The 21,798-nt window shown below is 46.7% G+C and overlaps 1 protein-coding gene across 7 annotated transcripts in view; it reads right to left on the minus strand.

The window, feature by feature from the left end:
- ERN2 (endoplasmic reticulum to nucleus signaling 2) overlaps positions 1-9,315 on the minus strand; it is a 26,001-nt gene extending 16,686 nt beyond the window's left edge. For all 7 annotated transcript variants that reach the window (XR_006057912.1, XM_042240156.1, XM_042240155.1 and 4 more), the window contains exons 1-6: positions 9,188-9,315; positions 6,856-6,961; positions 6,478-6,511; positions 6,180-6,252; positions 500-572; positions 253-360 (exon numbers count right to left, since the gene is read on the minus strand). Coding sequence is in view for 6 of the 7 variants with exons in the window: in XM_042240156.1 (XP_042096090.1) it covers positions 253-360; positions 500-572; positions 6,180-6,252; positions 6,478-6,511; positions 6,856-6,961; positions 9,188-9,271 (478 nt within the window). In the remaining variant the exon portion in view is untranslated. The remainder of the gene's footprint in view (positions 1-252; positions 361-499; positions 573-6,179; positions 6,253-6,477; positions 6,512-6,855; positions 6,962-9,187) is intronic.
- Between the last annotated feature and the right edge of the window lie 12,483 nt (positions 9,316-21,798).

Here is a 21,798-nt window from a genome sequence, read left to right on the forward strand (position 1 = left end):
TCATTTTGCAGAGGCAGGGGCTTTCTGAGCACCCAGCCTGGAGGCCAGACTCTGTGAGCATCACTATGGCCGAACCACGTTTGTTTTGTTACTGCCGTGTCCCTGGCTCGTTGTTCAGTGCTCAGTGACAAGTTTGTTGACTGACAGAGTGACTGACTGGCCCAAACTCAGCGTGGAGAGCAATTGCCAGGCCTGGGAGGAGCCAAAGCGGGGGCTGTCCAGAGCTTGGGGAGCAGCTGGGGTCTGACTCACGCGTCCGGCCGATGTAGAGGCGGGGGGTAGAGGGTCGCTCTGTGGTCAGCGTCATCTGTGTCTTCCCTGACTCAGGGTCCACCACAAACCAGGCATCCTGCTTCCGGCCTGTGGAGGTGGGAAGGGTGCCCGCTCTCTAGATGACCTGGAGAGGGTGTGCAGCCTGTCTGCACCATGCCCTGCTGGCCCGGCTGGACCTCGGTCCTGTCCCTGCTGGACTAGGACCCCAGGCTGGAGGGATGCTTACCTGTGTAGAAGACGCCATCAGAGCTGCGACACGGGGAGGCGTGAACCAGCTCAGGGATGGTGAAGGGCAGCCTCTGGGGAGCGGGAAGAGCAGAGAAACACATGCAACCTGTTTGCTGGGCACAACGTTGATCATATCCATTTTCCGAGAGGCTGAGTAACTTGGCTAATGTCACACAGCTGTAAGTAGCAGAGCCAGCTTCCAGAACCCACACAATTAACCACTCTGCTACACGACCTCCGAAGGAGCTGCAGTAAATCCCACCCCCAGTGCCAAGATGCCACCTGATCACGCGCTCCTAGACTAACAACCTCAGAAACACTCGCTGAGACTTGAAAATTTCAGCAGCCACGATGGCCTCGGAGATGCTGGGGAACTGTGCCAGATTAAGGGACACCCAGGAGACAAGGCTGGCCTCCTTGGTGGCTCAGATGGTAGAGACTCTGCTTGCAATGCAGGAGACCTGGGTTTGATCCCTGGGTCAGGAAGATCCCCTGGAGAAGGACATGGCAACCTGCTTCAATATTCTTGCCTGGGAAATCCCATGGACAGAGGAGCTGGTGGGCTACAGTCCATGCGGTTGCAAAGAGTTGGACACAACTTAGCGACTGACACTTTCACTGTCAAGAGACATGAGGACCAGATGCAAGGGGTGGTCTTGGTTCAAGTTCTGGACTGAAAACAATAAAGCACACCACTGGGACACTTGACAAAATTAATACGGGACTTCCCTGGTGGTCCAGTGGCTAAGAATCCACCTGCCAGTGCAGAGGATACGGGTTTGATCCCTGGTCTGGGAAGATCCCACATGCTCCGCAGTATCTAAGCCTGTACACTGTAACAACTGAGCCTGAGCACTCTGGAGCCTGTGAGATGCAACTAGAGAGTAGCCCCCACTTGCCACACAGCCAAAAATAAATAATTAATTAAATAAAGTCTTTGAAAAGTGAAACATTAATATGGACTGTGGATTAGATAACACTATTGCCTCAATGTTAAATCTCCTGAGTTTGAGAATTTACGCTCAGGTTGTGTAGGAGAAAGTCATTGTTTAGGAATACACAATGATACTTTAGGAATAAAGGGACAGAATGTCTGCAATTCTTTCTCAGAGTTCAGAAAAAGAAATTTTATATATACACATATAATAGTATCTATCTTTATCTATAGATAAACACATGTGGAATATTATCTATCTATATCTACTAAAATAGAATAATATAAATTTTATATATACATGTTTAATATTATCTCTATATATCTATCTATTAATAAGAATAATATAAATTTTATATATATGAAAGTGAAAGTGCAAGTCACTCAGTCATGTCCGACTCTTTGCAATCCCACTGACAGTCCATGGAATTCTCCAGGCCAGAATACTGGAGTATGTAGCCTTTCCCTTCTCCAGGGGATATTCCCAACCCAGGGATCAAACCCAGGTCTCCCTCACTGCAGGAGGATTCTTTACCAGCTGAGCCACAAGGGAAGGCCCAAAATACTGGAGTGGGTAGCCTATCCCTCTCCACCTGATCTTCCCTACTCAGGAACTGAACCGGGGTCTCCTGCTTTGCAGGCAGATTCTTTACCAACTGAGCTATCAGGGAAGCCCTTTATATACATACATACATATATATATATATATACACACACACACATATATATATATACATATATATACACACATACATGTAATATTATCTATATCTATCTACTAAGAGAGAATAATGGAGATCAACCCTGGGATTTCTTTGGAAGGACTGATGCTGAAGCTGAAACTTCAGTACTTTGGCCACCTCATTTGAAGAGTTGACTCATTGGAAAAGACTCTGATGCTGGGAGGGATTGGGGGCAGGAGGAGAAGGGGACGACAGAGGATGAGATGGCTGGATGGCATCACGGACTCGATGGACATGAGTCTGAGTGAACTCCAGGAGATGGTGATGAACAGGGAGGCCTGGCGTGCTGCGATTCATGGGGTCGCAAAGAGTCGGACACGACTGAGCGACTGAACTGAACTGAAGAGAATAATAGAGTGAAAGTGATAAGACATTTAAAAAATTGACGCAGCTGGGTAAAGGGAATAAAGAATTGCTCTGTACTATCCTTGCACTTTTTCTTTAGGTTTGAAATTATATCAAAGTGAAAAAAAGTCCCCAAACTCCACATACAGAGCTCTTAGAAGACAGTGCCCCAGGCACAAACATGTACTGAGTCAGGACAGACAACAAAAGGCAATACAACCTACAGCTGGCGTGTAAGGTTAGTGCTGTGATAGAGGAGCACAGAAGCTGAGGGTACCTGGTACAGGCATGAGGGACGGAAGGACTGAAGGAGGACGCTCAGTGGCGCATTCATTCATTCAGTCATTCCACCTATTACTAGCTGGGTGCTGGGGCCCAAGTGCCTTTCTGCACAGAGTTACATTTCTGGTGTGGGTGATAATAAACAAACAAAAATGACAATGCCGGGTAGTGGTTCAGTTCAGTTCAGTTCAGTCGCTCAGTCATGTCCGACTCTTTGCGACCCCATGAATCGTAGCACGCCAGGCCTACCTGTCCATCACCATCTCCTGGAGTTCACTCAGACTCATGTCCATCGAGTCCGTGATGCCATCCAGCCATCTCATCCTCTGTCGTCCCCTTCTCCTCCTGCCCCCAATCCCTCCCAGCATCAGAGTCTTTTCTAATGAGTCAACTCTTTGCATGAGGTGGCCAAAGTACTGGAGTTTCAGCTTTAGCATAGGTAGTAACTGTTATTAAAACAAACTCAGAAAACTAGGATAGAGAGTGATTAGAGACGCTATTTCACATAGGGAGGCTAGAGAGTAAGAACTCAAGCCAAGGGAATAGTGAGGCTCAGGAGCACGTGGAGGACAGAGGGACAGAATGCTGAGACCACCGGCAGGGCCACCTACTGAAGAGCCCAGGTGGCATGTTTGAGGAACAGCCAGGGCACTGGGAGTGGGCATGGAGAAGGGCAGACGGAAGTGGAGGCAAGCTGGAGGCAAGAGCACGGGCTGGAAAGGAGTTTGGATTTTAAATTGGGCCTTGGGGGATGAATAGGAACCAGCGTGGGGAAGGGGAGCACGTTTCACAAATATTCTGGTTCTCCTTCTGGGCTCCTGGTGAGATTACCCGTCTTTTGTGCTTAAAGTGGGCACAGCCATGAAACCCGTTTTAGCCGAAGGGAGGGCACAGAAGAAACCATGTCACATTCTACACTCTTTGGTGCAGGAGAAGCCCAGGTTGAGACAGAGCATCTGACAGCTTGAATCTGCAGAAGACCATGGTGGACAGAGGACAGGTGGACCCTGAGGACCCACATGGGTCACACGGTGTGAGCAAGAGAGCAAGCCCTGTGGATCCACGGGGATGTGTGTGCTGTTACTGCAGCGAGCTGGAACCCAGGCAGTCTGGAACCCTATGGGGAAAAGGTAAAGCCCCAGAGCTGGCATATTCAAGAAATGAATCAGTGTGAGTGTGTGCACATGTGTGTATACACAGGTGCCCGTGGTGAGTGAAGACGCTGCAGGAGTGAGCTGGTCCTGATGTGCTTTGTTGGAGCGACTGGACTTTATCCCAGAGGCAGGGGAATGATGTCACCAATAGCCACACCTGCCCCATAAGACCTGATGGTGGACACATAGCTGGATGAACAGGAGGGCTGCTCTCTGCCTCTCCTGGGAGACACACTTGTATGGATCCCATCAGTGGGCGCCCTGTGCTCTGGCTTCTAGTGGGGCTGGGATAAGGGAAGGGGCAGGAACAGGGGGAGGGTTCCCTGGGCTCCTCTCCCAGAGTCATCGTGAACTGGCTGTGCCTCTCCCCCAAAGGCCTCCTGTCATGCGGTCCTCTTCCCAAACCCCTTCCAGCTCCAGGTAGTGATAACTGCTCCCCCCACTGGCTTAGAGATGATAAATAGCATCCCACAGTATGGGCCATAGGACTCGGCACCCTGCCTTCCAGTTTCCTCCCCTCGGCCCCATGGGTAGCTCAGTTGGTAAAGAATTCACTTGCAAAGAAGGATACCCCAGTTCAACTCCTAGGTCGGGAAGATCCCCTGGAGAAGGGATAGGCAAGGCTATCCATTCCAGATTCTTGGACTTCTCTGGTGGCTCAGACGATAAAGAATCTACCTGCAATGAGGGAGACCGGGGTTCTATCCCTGGGTTGGGAAGATCCCCTGGAAGAGGGCATGGCAACCCACTCCAGTACTATTTGGGCAAACTTCGGGAGATGTTTTGGAGAGATGGCGAGGGACAGAGAGGCCTGGCATGCTGCAGTCCATGGAGTCGCAAAGAGTTAGACATGACTGAACAACAATAAGACTAGGCCCCCATCTTTGTAAGTAACCCCATTAATAACACGTCCTTAATCTCTCCAGTAGGAGTGTGCTGTCTGTTTGCTGGGGCCTGCCCGTTGGACACACCAACATTTCTTATCAATTCAGTTTCCTAATCACAGAGTAAGCCCGTCCTGGCAGGCCTCCCATGGCACAGTCAGAGGTCTGATACTGCCGGCCTCTGTGCTTGGCCACGTGACCAGCTTTGGCTGATGAGACATTAGTGAACGTGATACAGGCAGCCTCCCTATCCAGGGGTTCTGCACCCACAGATTCAATCAATTGCAGATTGAAAATATTTTTTGGGGAAAAAAAAGGCTTCAGAAAGTTCCAAAAAGCAAAACGACTTTGCTGCACACCTGGCAACTGCTTACATGACATTTACATTGTATTAGGTCTTATACGTAATCTAAGATGATTTAAAGTATATGGGAGGATACCTTTAGGTTATATGCAAATACTATGCCGTTTTACATAAAGGATTTGAGCACCCTCTGATTTTGGTGGTGGGAGCTTGACCTGGAACTGATCCTCTGTGGATACTAAGGGATAAGAGAATAAGTAAAGCTTGAAAACTGCTCATCCCCTGGCTTTGCCCCCTCCTGCTGCTTCTGATTCCCTTGTTGATACCATGTGAACAAGTCCAGGCTTGTCTGCTTAAAGATGAGAGACCCCTGGCCCAGTGGCCCCTGTTGAAAGCCAGCCAACTACCAACCAGCTTTCAACAAAAGAGCCAGCTGATTGACAGCTGACCACAGATGCTTGAGCAAGACCACCTGGCTGAGTCCAGCAACTGCCATCCCACGAAAATGAGTTAAATAAACTGTCTGCATTTGAAGTTTGGGGGCGACGTGTTATTTAGCAAAAAGTAACTGATGCACGGGGTTCCCAGCAGTAAAGAATCCACTGGCCATTGTAGGAGATGCAGGTTCGACCCCCGGGTAGGGAGGATCCCCTGGAGAAGGCAACCCACTCCAGTATTCTTGCCTGAAGAATCCCATGGACAGAGGAGCCTGCTGGGCTGCAGTCAGTGATATTGCAAAGAGTAGGACATGACAGCAACTAAACAACAACCTATACATAGGTTTCCCCTAAAAACCCTCAGAGCCCCTGGAGAAGCTCCTGACACTCTCAGAGACCTGACAGCCTGCTGTACAGACACAGCCAGAGTCACCCCCCATTCCCAACCTCGACAGGCCCCTCCAGACAGCCTTGCCCTAGTGCTCTCAGACTTCATCCTCTGCAGGACACTCAGATTCTGGCCCTAGAGCCCCCTCAGTGCCCTGGCTAACAGAAGTCCTGATCCTCGCCCATCCAAGCACAGTACGAAACACACCATTAATCCTTGTTGTTTCTGGGTCCCCAAGATGTACAGGCTGCCATCAGCTGGGTCTGAGAGAAAGACGGTCCTGTGGGGCAGAGGAGCGGGGGGAAGGTTCGTTCACACCCCCTGATTCCAAGAGGGCCCTTTCCCTCCAACTTCTCTGGCTGTAGGAGCCCACCCCTGACAGGAGGCGCCACAGAGCTCCAGACCTGAATTTCTTCCCTTCCTTCCAGCCCATGTGCCCCTCCAGGCAACACTGGCTTCCCCATCTCCCAGCTGTCCGTGCCTTGAGAGAGCCCAGTCCACTTACTCTGTGACGTATGTTGGCCCCTGGATGATGGGATCTGCAGGGACAAGGACACAACCATGAGCAGTCCCCTCCAAACTCTCCATTGAAAGGCATACCTCACATTGGTACTTACCGTGTGCTGGACACCAAGTGAGCATTTTGTCATGAGCGTAATGTAATACCTCTCCTGTATGTAGGTAGGGTCATTACCCTTGGCCCTATTTTACAGGTGAGGACATTGAGGCTCAGAGAGGAGAAGTGACTTTTCCAAGGCCACACAGCCTGGGTAAGTGGTAAAGCTGACTGAAGACACCTGAGTATTGGATTCTAGACCCCATGCTCTTATCCTGAGGTGACCTCTCCCAGCTTGAGGTCCAGGGAGTGACAGCCCTTCTTTACCATCTTTCAGCGTCCACTTCAAGTCTCCGGTCTGCTTGCTCAGTGCGTGGAGACTTCCATCCAGGGTAGACACAAACAGGAGGTTCTCTGGTGTGAAGCTCTGAACCTGCAGTGGAAACAAAGCCACATCTTCTGAGAGGCCTGGGACCACCGTAGTCCTTTCAGGCAGGGACTCCCTGTCCCCCAGAGGGAAACGGAAAGAAGGATGGATGACTGGGAAAGCTGCTGGCTCCACCCCCTGATCTCCAAGACCCTAGAGAGGGGTGACAGTGGGAGCTGGGAGCCTGGCTCCTTTACAAAAGGACATCAGTGACTCTTACAGCCTCCCTAAGAGACTGATGCTTTTATTAAAAATTTTTATTTGGCTTAGCTGGATTTTAGTTGCAGCGTGAGAGCTTCCCTGGTGGCTCAGACAGTAAAGAATCCACCTACAATGCAGGAAACTCAGACTCAACCCCTGGGTCAGAAAGATCTCCTGGAGAAGGAAATGGCAACCCACTCCAGTATTCTTGCCTAGAGAATTCCATAGACAGAGGAGCCTGGAGGATTATAGTCCATGGGGTCGCAAAGAGTTGGACATGAGTGACTAACACGTTCACTTTCACTTGAGGGCTCTTGGTTTGGCACGCAGGATCTAGTTCTTTGATCAGGGATCGAACCCAGGCCCCCTGCATTAGGAGCACAGAGTCCTCAGCACTGGACCACCACAGGAGTCCAGAAAGCGGTGCCATTATACTTACCACTGTACAGGTGAAGGAGACTAAGGCTCAGAAAAGTTAGGTAGTCAGCCTAAAGCCACACAGATAAACGGCAGGACTGGGACTTGAACCACCGTCTCTCTGGTTCCAGCACCTGGTCCCTTTCTCCTTGGCTTCACTGTCTGCCTCTCTGGGGGATGACCCATTCTGCGCCCCCGCCCCCCAAACCGGCCCAGCTACTTTTGGTGCCAGCCTGCAGGGGGCCCCCTGGACCAAGGCTGGGGGGTGGCCACGGTAAGGAGGCTGGCACTGCCCCAGCGCCTGGCCCCCGCTGGGCTAACTCACCTGCTCCAGCCCTTCCTTGAGCAAACAGGGTGGGGCTGAGCTCCTAGCAGGAACTCTAACATCCGGGTGGCCCTGCCGCACCTCTGCAAAGGCCATGTCCTGCCCCCGGACCCTCAGGTTTGGGGGCAAGCCAATGGTCTTGGAGTAGAGTCAGGAAGCTGCCTCTGAGCCCTCTCTTTTCCCGCCCTGTTTTGTGATCTGCCACGTGGCAGGAGGGAGACTGTCCTGGGCAAGAAGCCCCAGACTGAGTCCACGGTTGAGTTTTGTTTGACCATCGGGGGTTTAAAATTTTGTCTACCAGTTTCTAAAAATTGGAAAGATTTCACTTAAAAAGTCAAGTTTCTAATTTTTGTCATTTCTACCTTTTTTTTCTCTCTCTCTCTCTTTTTTTCCCCCCTGGAAACACCCACTCTGGCCACACTGTGCTCACATTCCTAGATGGCAACCATGGGGTGGGTCTCAAGCTGGAAGTGGGCCTGGGGTGGCAGCAGCAGTTGCCTCTGTGCGTTTGTGTGTGTTAGTTGCTCAGTGGTGCCTGACTCTTTGCGACCCCATGAACTGTAGCCGGCCAGGATCCTCTGTCCATGGAATTCTCCCAGCAAAAAGACCAGAATGGGTTGCCATTCCCTTCTCCAGGGGATCTTTCCCACCCAGGGATCAAACCTGGGTCTCCCAGGTTGCAGACAGATACTCCACCATCTGAGCACAACTTGGGCACAGTTGCCTCTGGGAGGCCAATAGCTGTGCTGGGGGTTATAGGCTAGACTCCTGGGTTGTAGTCCTGGCTTTTCCCTCTCACTGCATTTCTGTAAGACTGGACTTTTCCGCTCCGGCAAGGTTGAACCGGATTCCCATAGGTCCAGCTTACTTATCCCAGAGGTTGTAAGTTCGGGGTCCAGTCCCTGGTAAGGGGGAGCGCTGTGATCCGCCTGAATTTGTCTGTAAAAATCGGTGTGTGGGCGCACTTCTCCACAGGGGACCTTTAAAGTTCCAAGGAAGCCGGGTTCCAGAAGTTTTAAGAGGCCTGGCAGGAAAGCGAGGGCCCCCCTCCCTCGGGCTGTTCCCTCCCCCCACACCCCCACGCCGCAGGAGGGGCGGGGTGCTGGGTCCCCTCTGCAGCTCGTGGGGCAACTGACAACTCCCCCAAACGAGGTTTTCTCCAGCCAGGGGCTGACTTGGGGGCACCCGGACTCGGGAGAGGGCGAGGCGCCCCCTGTGGTCCCGCCGCACCCCCGGACGCCTGCGCCCCCGACCGGAGCTTGGAGGCTCCGCGGCCGCCCGCTTCTCACCTGGGGCCTGAGCGTGCCGAGGAGCGCCGAGAGCTGGAGCAGGAGCGGGGGCCACGGGCCGGACCCCCGGGCCGCGCTCGCCATAGCCCGCGTAGACGGCGGCCGCACGGCTGGCCCGGTCCCTCGGTGCCTCCGGGGAACCGCCCGGCCCCCGCCCGCCCGGAGGAGACTCCGCCCCAGGCTGGGCCAGCTGGGTGCTCGGGCCGGGGCGCAACCTCAGCGGCTGTTTGCCTCCTTCCCCTGCCCTTCCCATCGCACTCACACCCACAATCCCCGGACACCCCGCAAGGGATGGCTCCGAGCTTTCCTGGGACAGGCATTTTCCCAACGGAGGCCCTTATGGAGAATTTCCCACCTGCCAAGTATTGTTCCAAGTGCTTTTCCATCCGTCATTAACTCACTGACTCTTCACTTGCAAGGTAAAAGCCGAGGCTCAGAACTCGGATTCGAACTCAGATGTCTGACCTCAGAGCTTGTGCCGTTTGTTACTATGCTAGTGGCCTCTACCGAGAGATGATGAAATACAAATCAATTACTCATTCAATAAATATTTATTACGTTAAATTAATTAAATTAAATATGTAATCTCAGCCTGGGAAGCAGGAAAGATAAAGTCCCTGTTTTCACAATACTTACAGATTCCTAAGCGTTAGATGGGCCTCCCTGTTGGCTCAGGAGTAAAGAATCCACCTGCAATGCAGGAGATGTGGGTTCGATCCCTGGGTCGGAAAGATCCCCTGGAAAAGGAAATGGCAACCCACTCCAATATTCTTGCCTGGGAAATTCCGTGGAAATCCCTCATTGCCTTCTCATATAGTTTCCCCATCTCCCGCAATTGAGCAAGAATTCCTGTCAAGATCTTGCTTTGTTTTTAAGAACCTACCAGATCTAAGACATCCTCTAACCATCAATATGGTTAGGTTTGGAAAACCCAACTGCCTCATGGTGCAAAACTTCTTTTAGAAATAGGTACATCATGAATCCTCTGGTTCACTTGGTTACTCCCTCATGCTTAGCTGGTCCAAGACCCCCAAATCAGCATAATAAACGTAACTTCATAACAAAAGTGATTGCCATTCTAGAAACCAACCCAAGCTGCTGAGCCAGTTGAGCCTGCCTTTATGCTTTACATTTTGTACTCTGCACATCTGTTTTAAAACTTTCATTGTGTTTCTTATTTATGCTTGGGTTTGTAGGACTTTCTCATGCGATAAATTTGACTTACATAGAACACAAACAAGTGAGCTGGTTTAGGTAATTTGTGTGTGTAATGATATAAGTAACAATTCTACAAACTTAGCAAAATTTAAAAAATATATAAATTAGAAAACTCATTCATGTTTTCACCTCTTGGAAGCACAGCATCTCTGTTAACATTCTGTTTTTATTTCCCCCAGTGTTTTTTTTTTCCCTGTGCCTATACGTCTGGTGGGTACTATGTTGAAATATTCATAGTGCTTTCCCCACCAGAGCTTCTTTTCCCCCCTGACAGCCCTTCTCCTATTTGAATGAGGCTGCCCTGACTCTGTTGCCTCAGAGAAGGGATGAGGAAGCAGAAAGAGAGAAAAAGACACTTCTTTTACCTTTTGAGTATTTCTGTAACTCGTGGCATGAACCTAGATTTAAGAGAATGAAGAAAGAGTGGAGCGGAGTCTCCAGACACGAAGAGGAAGGAGGAGCAAGGGATGAGAAGATGTTGCAGGTCCCTGGGAAAAGGGGATCACTCTGTAGCCCCTTCACTCAAGGAGAGGACCCCACGTAGACACTTGGGATCCAAGTGCAAGGGGGTCTGTGTCTTAATTCCTGGATGGAAATGCTGGGTGCTGTGTTTGGACAGAGGGGGCGCTAGGGAGGTTCCCACTGCCTAGCGTGATACGGAGGTGTGGGCATGTGTGTGCTCAGTCGTGTCCGACTCTTTGCCACCCCATGGACTGTAGACTGCCAGGCTCCTCTGTCCATGGAGTTTTCCACGCAAGAACACTGGAATGGGTTACCATTTCCTCCTCCAGGGGATCTTCCTGACCCAGGGATTGAACATGGGTGTCCTGCATCTCCTGCATTGGCAGATGGATTCTTTACCATATGAGCCACCTGCTGGAGGGAGGAAGAGGGAGAGAGACAGAGAAGGAGGAGGGAAGACTCGTCAGAAAGAAAAGCGGGACAATGCAGCACAGGCCGGTAAGGACAAGAGACAGGACGCAAGGAGACCATGGCTGTCTCAGGGGATGGTGGCTGGGACAAGGACTCGGGACCCTCTCGCTTCCTGGCACTGTGTCGACTCTACTGAATTAAAACCCCTCCTGGAGAAAAGCTGGGAAAAGCCAGATGGAAATGAATTTCTTCCACCTGGCACAAAGGGAACCTCGGTTTGTGCTCTGCTTCTGGACACGTACATAAACCAATAGCCTTGCTCCATTCTAGCAAAAGAATGGAGGAAACAGGATTAGTAATGGGAAAAATGTTCCAATCATGATAGCAGTAAGAAGGACGTCCTTAGGAATAAATTTAACTAGAAAGGCACAGTACCTATATGAAAACTGTGAAATTTTATGAAGGCTATAAAACAAAATGTGAATACATAAAAAGATATGGCTGTATGGGAAGATTTAAAATGATTAAAATATCTATTCTCTAAATTAAATTGTAAGTATTAAGAAATTCTATTATTGCTCTATTGAATCTATTTCATGGTCTTTAAAACTGGACTAAAATAGAGATTATATATAAGAATAATGCCTGAGAGTAGTCAAGAGAAGTGTGGCAATGAAGAGTAATGAGAAGGGGGCTTGTCTTACCAGATATCAGAACATACTGTAAAACTAGAGTTATCAATATAATTTCAGCACAGGAAGTGACAAACACAAAAATATATCAATGGGATCAAATAGAGAATCCAGAAATATATATCAGCATATGTGAGAATTTAATAAAATGATAAAGATAATATTTTAATTTATTGGAAAATTTAATAAATGCCATGGCATAATTACCCATCAGGAAGAGAGTAAATCTTTTTCATTCTTTTTTGAAAAATAGATTTTATTTTTTACAGCAGTTTTAGGTTAATAGCAACTGAATAGAAGGTCCAGAGATTTCCCATATACTTCTTACAATTGTAGAGCTGTTCCCATTATTAACATCCTCCACTAAAATGGTAAAAGTGATGAACCTACACTGACCCATCATTATCACTCAGAGTCCACAGTTTAGAGTTGATGCCTTCATTATATATTCTATGAGCTTGGACAAATGGATAGTGACATGTGTCCACTGTTACACTGTATTTTCACTGCACTAAAAGTCTTCTGCACTCCACCTATTCATTTCTGTCTCACCTCCCCCAAAGCCCTGGCAACCACTGATATTTTTACTGTCTCCATAGTTTTGCTTTTCCCAGCAAGTCATATAGTTGGAATCATACAATATGTAGCATTTTCAGACAGACTTTTCTCACTTAGTAATATGCATTTAAGTTTCCTTACATCTTCTCACGGTTTGATAGCTCATTTCTTTTTAGTGCTGAATAACAATCCTTTGTCTAGATGTACCACAGTTTATTTGTCCATTTACCCATGGAAAGACATCTTGGTTGCTTCCAGGTCTTGGCAATTATGAATAAAGCTGCTGTAAAGATCTGTGTGCAGGTTTTCAAGTGGATCTTGTCAACTTTCTACTGAAATACTTCATACTTAGAGAAAAGTGTGCAAGTCATAGGTCATAAAGTGAACACATCTGTTTAACCCGTACACAGATCAAGAAACAGACAATGACCAGCAACACCACAAAGTTCCTTATACCCCAATCTAAGCATAACCTCTACCCTGCCTTCTAACACCATAAATCAGTTTTCTTATTTTTGATATTTATATAAAGGGAATCATACTGTATTTTCTCTTCTATGTCTGGTTTACTTTTTCCTTTTTTTTGGTCATGCTGCATGGATTGCAGGATCTTAGTTCTCTGATCAGGGATTGAACCCAGTCCCCCCTGCAGTGGAAGCTAAGAATACTAATCTCTGGACTGCCAGGGAACTCCCTGGTTCCTTTTTCGAAACTATTTTTATGAGATTGTCCAAGTCATCAAGTGTAGTTGTTAGCTCATTCTCGTTGCTGTATAGTGTTACATTATATGAACATATCACAATTTATTTTTCTATTCTAATGTTGACCAGCATTACCACTTTTTCCCTCTACCAGTTTTTGGTTATGATGAAGTGTTATGAATATTCTCGCACACGTCTTTGGGTGACCACATCTACGCATTTCTGTTGTGTTATGTACTTAGGAACAGAACTTCTAGGTCATAGGATATATAAATGTTCCTCTTCAACAGATTCTGCTAAACAACTTTCCAAAGTGGTTGTACCAGCTTTCATTTGGTAGTGGTAGTGGGTAAGTTTCTTTTGTGATATAGAAAATATAAATGCTGTAAAAGAAAACAAAACATACACTTAAAATATATAAAAAATTTACAATCCTTAGAAAGGCAAAAGACATTGTAAACAAACATCAAAAATATCAGCAACACAGAATACAAAGATTAACATCTATAATACAAACTGCTTCTACACATTGACAAGAAAAAAACAACCAAGAAATATACAAATGCAATGAATAGGCACTTACATAAGATGAACTCCAAACATGTGAAAAATGTACTCAGAAACACTAGCAGTTAGAGAAATGCAAAACCAAGATTTTTTAGAAGTAGCAAGTATATCACATTATGTCCATAAATTTGCAAAAATTATAAAGAAAGCTATAGTAATGGCAGAATGTTGATAATTGCTGAAGCTGAGTTGTGAATATTTGGGGGCCTCATTATGCTATTTTATTTGGTTTCAAGATGTTTGAAAATGTCCACAATAAAAAGAAAATCCTCAAACAAACAAAAATAAGAAGGCAAAGCTGACTGCTGCCAGGGATTTGGAGAACATGCTCTCATATGGCGTTGGCGGAAATATAAATTGTAACAGACTCTTTTGGGATGCAATCTGGAGACAATTGTTTAAAATAAGAATTGCATAATCCCTTTGACCTGAAAAACCCATTCTTAGGCTCTTTCCCATAAAAACAAAAGATCTTTATATAAAGTTATTTTAAAATTAGTTTAAAAGGTTTATGATGGTAGCGGTATAAGGGGGCTTATTGGAGCACTGTTCTTAGTACAAACAAGTATAGAAGCAAAGCAAGTAGCCTTTAACTGAGATATAGCTGACCTAGTTACAGAACATCTGTACTTTGGAGTATTATGCAGCCATTAAAAATAGTAGAGTGTATTTATTAACTCAGAAAGATTTTTATGAGTTGTATTAAGAATAGCAAGATACAGGGGGGAAGGGTAGTTAGGGAGTTTGGGATCAACATGTACACACTGCTATATTTTAAATGGATAACCACCAAGGATCTACTGTATAACACAGGAAGCTCTGCTCAAGGTTATATGGCAGCCTGGATGGGAGGGGAGTTTGGGGTAGAACGGATTCATGTATATGTATGGCCGAGTCCCTTTGCTGTCCACTTGAATCTATCTCAATATTGTTAATTGGCTATACTCCAATACAAAATAAAAAGTCTAAAAAAGAAAGAATAGCAAGGTGCAGAAAGAGCATTACAGGAACCTATTTTTGTAAAGTCATACATATGTATATATATGTAAATTATCTTATATGAATATGGATAATAACACAGAATGCAATATATTGGTTTGCTAACAAGGATTATGTGGTATGCTAGAGATGGTATGTTATATTAACAAAGAGGTAAAACCAGCAAAAAAGAAAAAAAAAAGCTGATCGAAAAATATCATGTATCTATCCCTTTTATGTACTTTGGCCACCTCATGAGAAGAATCAACTCATTGGAAAAAACTCTGATGCTGGGAGGGATTGGGGGCAGGAGGAGAAGGGGACGACAGAGGATGAGATGGCTGGATGGCATCACGGACTCGATGGACGTGAGTCTGAGTGAACTCCGGGAGATGGTGATGAACAGGGAGGCCTGGCGTGCTGCGATTCATGGGGTCACAAAGAGTCGGACACGACTGAGCGACTGAACTGAACTGAACTGATCCCTTTTATGTAAAAGTAGATGTATGTATGTGGAATACATTTTAATGTGCATTTAACTCCTTGCACAAATGAAATAGCTGTTTGTATATTATTCAGAGCAATTTTAATCCCCATATTTCCACACTTGTCAGTTCTGTGCATAACCTTCACAGACAAAACAGGAGTCTCCTTTTCATTCTGATACTGAAAATAGTACTTCTGAAAAAAGTGACATACATGACCCTCTCCTTGCTTCATATATAGTATCTTACCTAGTCTGTCAACTAAGCATCAAGGAGGGTTTTATTGTTCCTGTCTGTAGATGAGCAAACTAAGTTTCAGAGAGGTGAAGTAAAATCTACCCAAGTTTACAAACCTAGTGAGCGAAGAGGTGGTGATTCAAACCTAGCTTTGTCCCACTCGCTGTGAACTTCAACTCTGTTATACTTCCTTTCCCCTATTCTCTCGACTTGCTTCTCCACGGGTTCACCTGGTCAGCTGGCTCAGTGACGACCCGGGAGGAAGCAGTCCTCGTTCATTTGCCCACTGGCTCACTGGCAGACCACACTAGGGTTCTAGGACAAAGCCCCATTTGGGACTCCTTGGCCAGAATTTGGTCCCTACATCTCCCCTGGGACATCTGTGGCCCCAGATATCCTCCAGAGACTTACCGATGCTCAGATTTATCACTCAGTTGTTTCTCTATTTCCTCCCACCCTGGGTTGTGAGTAACAGAAGGTCCCCTTAGGGGAGAGAGGTGAGTAAGTGCCCAGGGACTGGGTTTGGAAGATTTCAAAGTCCTGCAGGCGGGGCATTCTGTCTGGGCCTCACGAGAGCCCTCTAGTGGTAACACGTCAAACTGCAGGCTTACAATTCCATTGGTGTAACCTGCAATGGGAACAGTGACAGATTTTCTTTTCTTGGGCTCTAAAATCACTGCAGATGGTGACTGCAGCCATGAAATTAAAAGATGTTTGCTCCTTGGAAGAAAAGCTATGAAAAACCTAGACAGCGTTTTAAAAAGCAGAGACATTACTTTGCCAACAAAGGTCCGTATAGTCATAGCTATGGTTTTTCTTATAGTCATGTATGGATGTGATAGTTGGACCATAAAGAAGGCTGAGCGCCAAAGAATTGATACTTTTGAACTGTGGTGCTGGAGAAGACTCTTGAGAGTCCCTTGGACTACAAGGAGATCAAACCAATCAATCCTAAAGGAAATCATTGGAAGTTGAAATGAATTGATACTGAAGTTGAAGCTCCAATACTTTGGCCACCTGATGTGAAGAGCAGACTCATTAGAAAAGACCTGGATGCTGGGAAAGATTGAAGGCAGGAGGAGAAGGGGATAACAGAGGATGAGATGGTTGGCTGGCATCTCCGACTCAAAGGACATGAGTTTGAGCAAACTCCAGGAGATATTCAAGGACAGGGAAGCCTGGTGTGCTGCAGTCCATGGGGTCGCAAAGAGTCAGACATGATTTAGCAACTGAACGAAAACAACAACCTACATCACAAGCAAACAGATCCAGTGGTTGAAAATCAGGGTGTTGGTGATCCACCGAAGGCTCTGGGGGAAGGAGTCCAGGGGCGACAAGGAGGGCTGAGGGAGTCTTCTGGAGATCTGATCGTGCTGTGTATTCTTTCTTTTTGTAAGAAACGCTGCGGGAAGAAGGAACCACCCCTATGGACCGTTGTTCAGGGCCTTTTATTGGGCGGTCACTCTCGGGCAGAACTCCCGGGGCGGGTAAGCAGGGGAGCGAGGGGGGTCTGCGAAGCAAAGGGAGTCAGCAGGGTAAAACGAGTCTGCGGGGTAAATGGAGTCTGCGAAGTGTGAGGGGTGGGGAAGGGGTTTTATAGTCCGGGCCGGGGCTCCCATATAAGGAAGAAAACGCGGGCTCAGCGGTGATTGGTGTCCAAGGGCTCCATGTCAGCTCCTGATTGGACGGCGAGGGCTTCGTGTCGGCTCCTGATTGGTCGGCTTGGTTGCCGGGCCGTCTCGGGGGCTTGTCTGCAGCGCCCTCTGCCGGGACATGTCCGACATGCCTGACCTTGCCCTGACCTCTCATCCTGACCTCGCCCTGACCTTACATCCTGACCTCGCCCTGACCTTACATCCCGACCTCGCCCTGACCTTACACTTTTCATGGGTGCTGGTTGTGTGCTTCGTTGTGACCTTTCATAGGTGTGCTGGAGTCCATTCATGAGAGCAGACTGTTACATTTTCGGCAGTTTAGAGTTGTCAGTTAATCACAACCATTGTAAAAAATGAAGTTATATTAACTTACAATGAAATATATATTTTTTGACAAATATAATAAATACTCAGAACTCATCACTTCCTAACTCTTCTACTGTTCTCTCTGCCCTTGAGATTATTTACAACTTTGGTATGTGGATGGTGGAACTACTACATAATGGTGGCTCCCAGCATCGAAGCGGCCCAGCTCCACTGTCACGAACATCACGTTAGCAGCTTGTAATCTTCCATAGCAGGAGTATTTACACCATGGAAATCAGCAGATGCGATAAACTAGGGCTTGCTTTATTGTTCTGTTGATTGCCTAGAAAGAAAATGTTCACAAAGCATGTTAAATTTGAAGCTGTTCTGCATCTGTGAATAGTGTAAAAGAAATCAAGGAAATATTCTTCCTATTTGAAGTATATTATCTGGTTCAGCAAAGAAGACTGAGTGAAGTTTCAAAACAGGTCTTTGCTGCTTCATTTCCCTCTTCCTTGTTGTTTGTGTAAACAAGAGAATCAACCAAAGTACACGTCAGAACTACATTTAGAGAGCCGGTTGTTAAAATTTTATCAGCACACCACTGCTGATACTTCAATAAAAAGTTAAAAACAAATAGAATAGCTGGATATACGTTCTTATGGTCAAAGTGTGATGGGTCTCATTCATAGCAGTTTTGTTTAATTTCCTTAAGAAAATCTAATAATACTGTAAAAGAAAACTACATTCCCAGTAAAAGACAAAACTTGGCAGTCTCCCCTCGAGGTTTGTTGAGCACCCATGCTGCTGAGCATTATCTATTTGTGGGGTCAGGGGACGTTGTCTTGTGTAGCAGATACTGTGATGTCCCACTGCTGCTTCCCCAAAGCAGTGAGTGGTGGCTGTTTACAGATCACAGCTGTCTTCCTTCTCCAGAGCATCGCTCTGGGCTCCTGGGAGCTGCCTCTCTGGAAAGTCACCCCGCCCCTCTGCTCTCTGTTGCCCTCCTGGCCTCAAGGAGGGACCATTCTGCAGTATAACTTATGCTCCGCCCCTCCCCACCAACAGACCACATCTTTGCTTCACCTCTTCTCAGGCCTTACCCTCTTTCTCACTCCCTGACAGGTTTCCCTTCATGAGATTCCCTTAGTGACCCGCTTCTCTAAGCTCCGCTTCTGGTGGACCCTACCTAAGATTCCCTGAATGTTCAGCCTTTAGGAGTAGTACCACTTTTGGAGGGCAAGCTCCCAGCTCAAGTGGGCTGTGTGTGTGCTTAGTCACTCAGTCGTGTCCGACTTTTTGCAACCGTGTGGACTGTAGCCCACCAGGCTCCTCTGTCCATGGGATTCTGCAAGAATACTGGAGTGGGTTGCCATGCCCTCCTCCAGGGGATCTTCCCAACTCAGAGACCGAACCCAGGTCTCCCTCATCGCAGGCAAATTCTTTACCGTCTGAGCCAGTGGGAAAGCCCAAGTATACTGGAGTGGGTAGCCTATCCCTTCTCCAGGGGATCTTCTGACCCAGGAATTGAACTGGGGTCTCTTGCATTGCAGGTGGATTTTTGACCCACTGAGCTACTTCAGCTCTTGCAGACTGATTTGTCTCCTGGGACTTGTTTTTAGTGCAGAATCTGAAAACATGTCACAATGATCAATTCTTCCCTCCCCACTCCCAGGACCTATTGAATCAGAAATTCCGGGAACTTACCTGGTGGTCCAGTGATTAAGAATCCACCTGCTAATGTAGGGGCATGTGTTCGATCCCTGATCCAGGAAGATCCCACATGTCACAGAGCAACTAAGCCTGTGCACCACAACTACTGAAGTCTGTACACTCAGGGCCCCTGCTCCACGACAAGAGACGCCACCGCAGTGAGAAGCCCAAGCTCCACAGGTAGAGAGTAGCCGCCACCAGCTGCAACTAGAGAAAGTCAGTGCACAACAATGAAGACCTGGCATAGCCAGAAGTAAACAAACAAATAACTTAAAAAGAGAAATTCTGAGGGTGGAGCCCAGCAATCTGTGTTTTAGCAAACCCTCCTGATAATTCTGAGGCACACTCAGGTTCAAGAACCATGGTAAGTGTGTAAGATGTCACTGGCTCAGGGAGATGATACACCCCATGGACAGTAGATTTTCTTTCCACCTCACACTCAGAAGAAGAAGGGATTAACTACTTAATGAGGGATATCCCCCATGAATTTAAAATCAGAGATGGGTAAATTATGACAGTCAGCTTCTTGGCAAAGCTAAGAAAGCAAGAAAGCTTCTCCTCTCCTCTCTTTCTTATGTCTTCTTTGTGTATACACTTTCCCTGGCCACAGCAACATGAGTTGGGACGTTTAGATCAGGGAATCTTGCTTTGGGGTTGGAAAATGCTACCTTAGGAAGGAGTCAGTGATTTTATTTTAAGCTGCTGCTGTAGTCAATTTAGTCCTCATATTTGCTTGTGTTTTTTAAATGTTGGGGTGTCCTGAGATATCCTTCTGGATCCTACTGACTTCTAGAACTTTGAAAAAGTGAGGCAGGTCAGATGCTGGTTGAAATAAATAACTTGACTCTGGAGGTGTTGATGGGTCCACACTGTCCAAGCTGCCTCCCTTAAGAGGAAACGAACACCCCTGAGTAAGTCCTTCCAGCCATCAGGGCTGGAACTGAGAGGAATGAGGAGGGAAAGTGGAGGACAACACGACAGGAGTAAAGACACTGAGAATGTGAGATGTGCTGGCCACATGCAGGATAATACATAGTTCTTGACGATAATCCACACACTGTACGTTTCACACCCGGGACTCACTTATTTTGCACCTGTAAGTTTGAATCTCTTTCTCTCCTTCACCTATTTCTTTCCTTCCCTCACCCCAGGTCTCTTTTTCAAGTACCTATAGGATTGATTTTCATAGTTACCTTTTCTTGCCCCCTTGCCTGACAAGAGGCTTGGTTTTCAGTCTCTGAGTTGTCCTGAGAAAGGAGAAAGGCTGCTGGCCTTGAGGGGAGCCCAAGACCCCTCTGCACCCCCATCCTCCCTGTGGAAGTGTTTTGAAGCTCAGACTTTGGTAAGGTTATTTCACTTTTGTTTTTTCTTACTCATGGCCTTGAATAGTTCCTTTTTTATCTCCCTTGAGGCTAGTGTGGTAGAGAGATCTGGTACTGCTTCTTGCTGTGTGTGTGTGTGTATGGGTGTATATGTGCATGCATGGGTACATATATGAGGGTTTTGTATGTATATATATGAGTGTGTATACATGGATGAGCATATATGTGTATATGTGTGATGTAAATGTGTACGTGCATATACTAGTGTATATATGTATATGTGTGAGCATGTATTGGAGAAGGCAATGGCACCCCACTCCACCACTCTTGCCTGGAAAACCCCATGGACAGAGGAGCCTGGTGGGCTGCAGTCCATGGGATCGCGAAGAGTCAGACACGACTGAGCAACTTCCCTTTCACTTTTCACTTTCATGCACTGGTGAAGGAAATGGCAACCCACTCCAGTGTTCTTGCCTGGAGAATCCCAGGGACGGGGGACCCTGGTGGGCTGCCGTCTATGGGGTCGCACAGAGTCGGACACGACTGAAGCGACTTAGCAGCAGCAGTGAGCACGTATATGCGTATGTGGGTACACGTGTGTATATATGTATATGTGTGAGCGTGTATATGTGTATGTGAATATACATGTGTATATATGCATATATGTGAATGTGTGTGTGGGTATGTGGGTACATGTGTTTGTATATGTATATGTGATGTGTATATGTGTATGTGCATATACATGCATATATGTATTTGTGTGAGTGTGTATACGTGTATGTGGGTACACGAGTGTATATATGTATTTGTGTGAGTGTGTATATGTGTATTTGGGCACACATGTGTATATATGTATATGTGTGATGTGCATTTGTGTATGTGCATATACGTGTGTATATGTGTATACATGTGTATATGTGTATATATGTATATGTGTGTTTGTGTATATGTGTATACATGTGTATATGTGTATATATGTATATGTGTGTTTGTGTATATGTGCATGTGTATATATATGTATATGTGTGTGTATGTGTGTATATGTGTATATATGTATTTGTGTATATGTGTATGTGTGTATATGTGTATATATGTATATGTGTGTATGTGTATATGTGTATGTGTGTATATATGTATATGTGTGTGTATGTGTATATGTGTATGTGTGTATATATGTATGCACCGTATATGTTTGTGTGTATGTGCACCTGCATGTGTATGTGTGTGTCTGTGTGATTTAGAAGAGTTCGGTTATAGATAGAGTTTTGATAAAAGTTCTTTGCCCCTGGAGTCATCTTTCCTGGTC

The sequence above is a fragment of the Ovis aries genome, chromosome 24 (assembly GCF_016772045.2).
Source record: "Ovis aries strain OAR_USU_Benz2616 breed Rambouillet chromosome 24, ARS-UI_Ramb_v3.0, whole genome shotgun sequence".
NCBI lineage: Eukaryota > Metazoa > Chordata > Mammalia > Artiodactyla > Bovidae > Ovis > Ovis aries.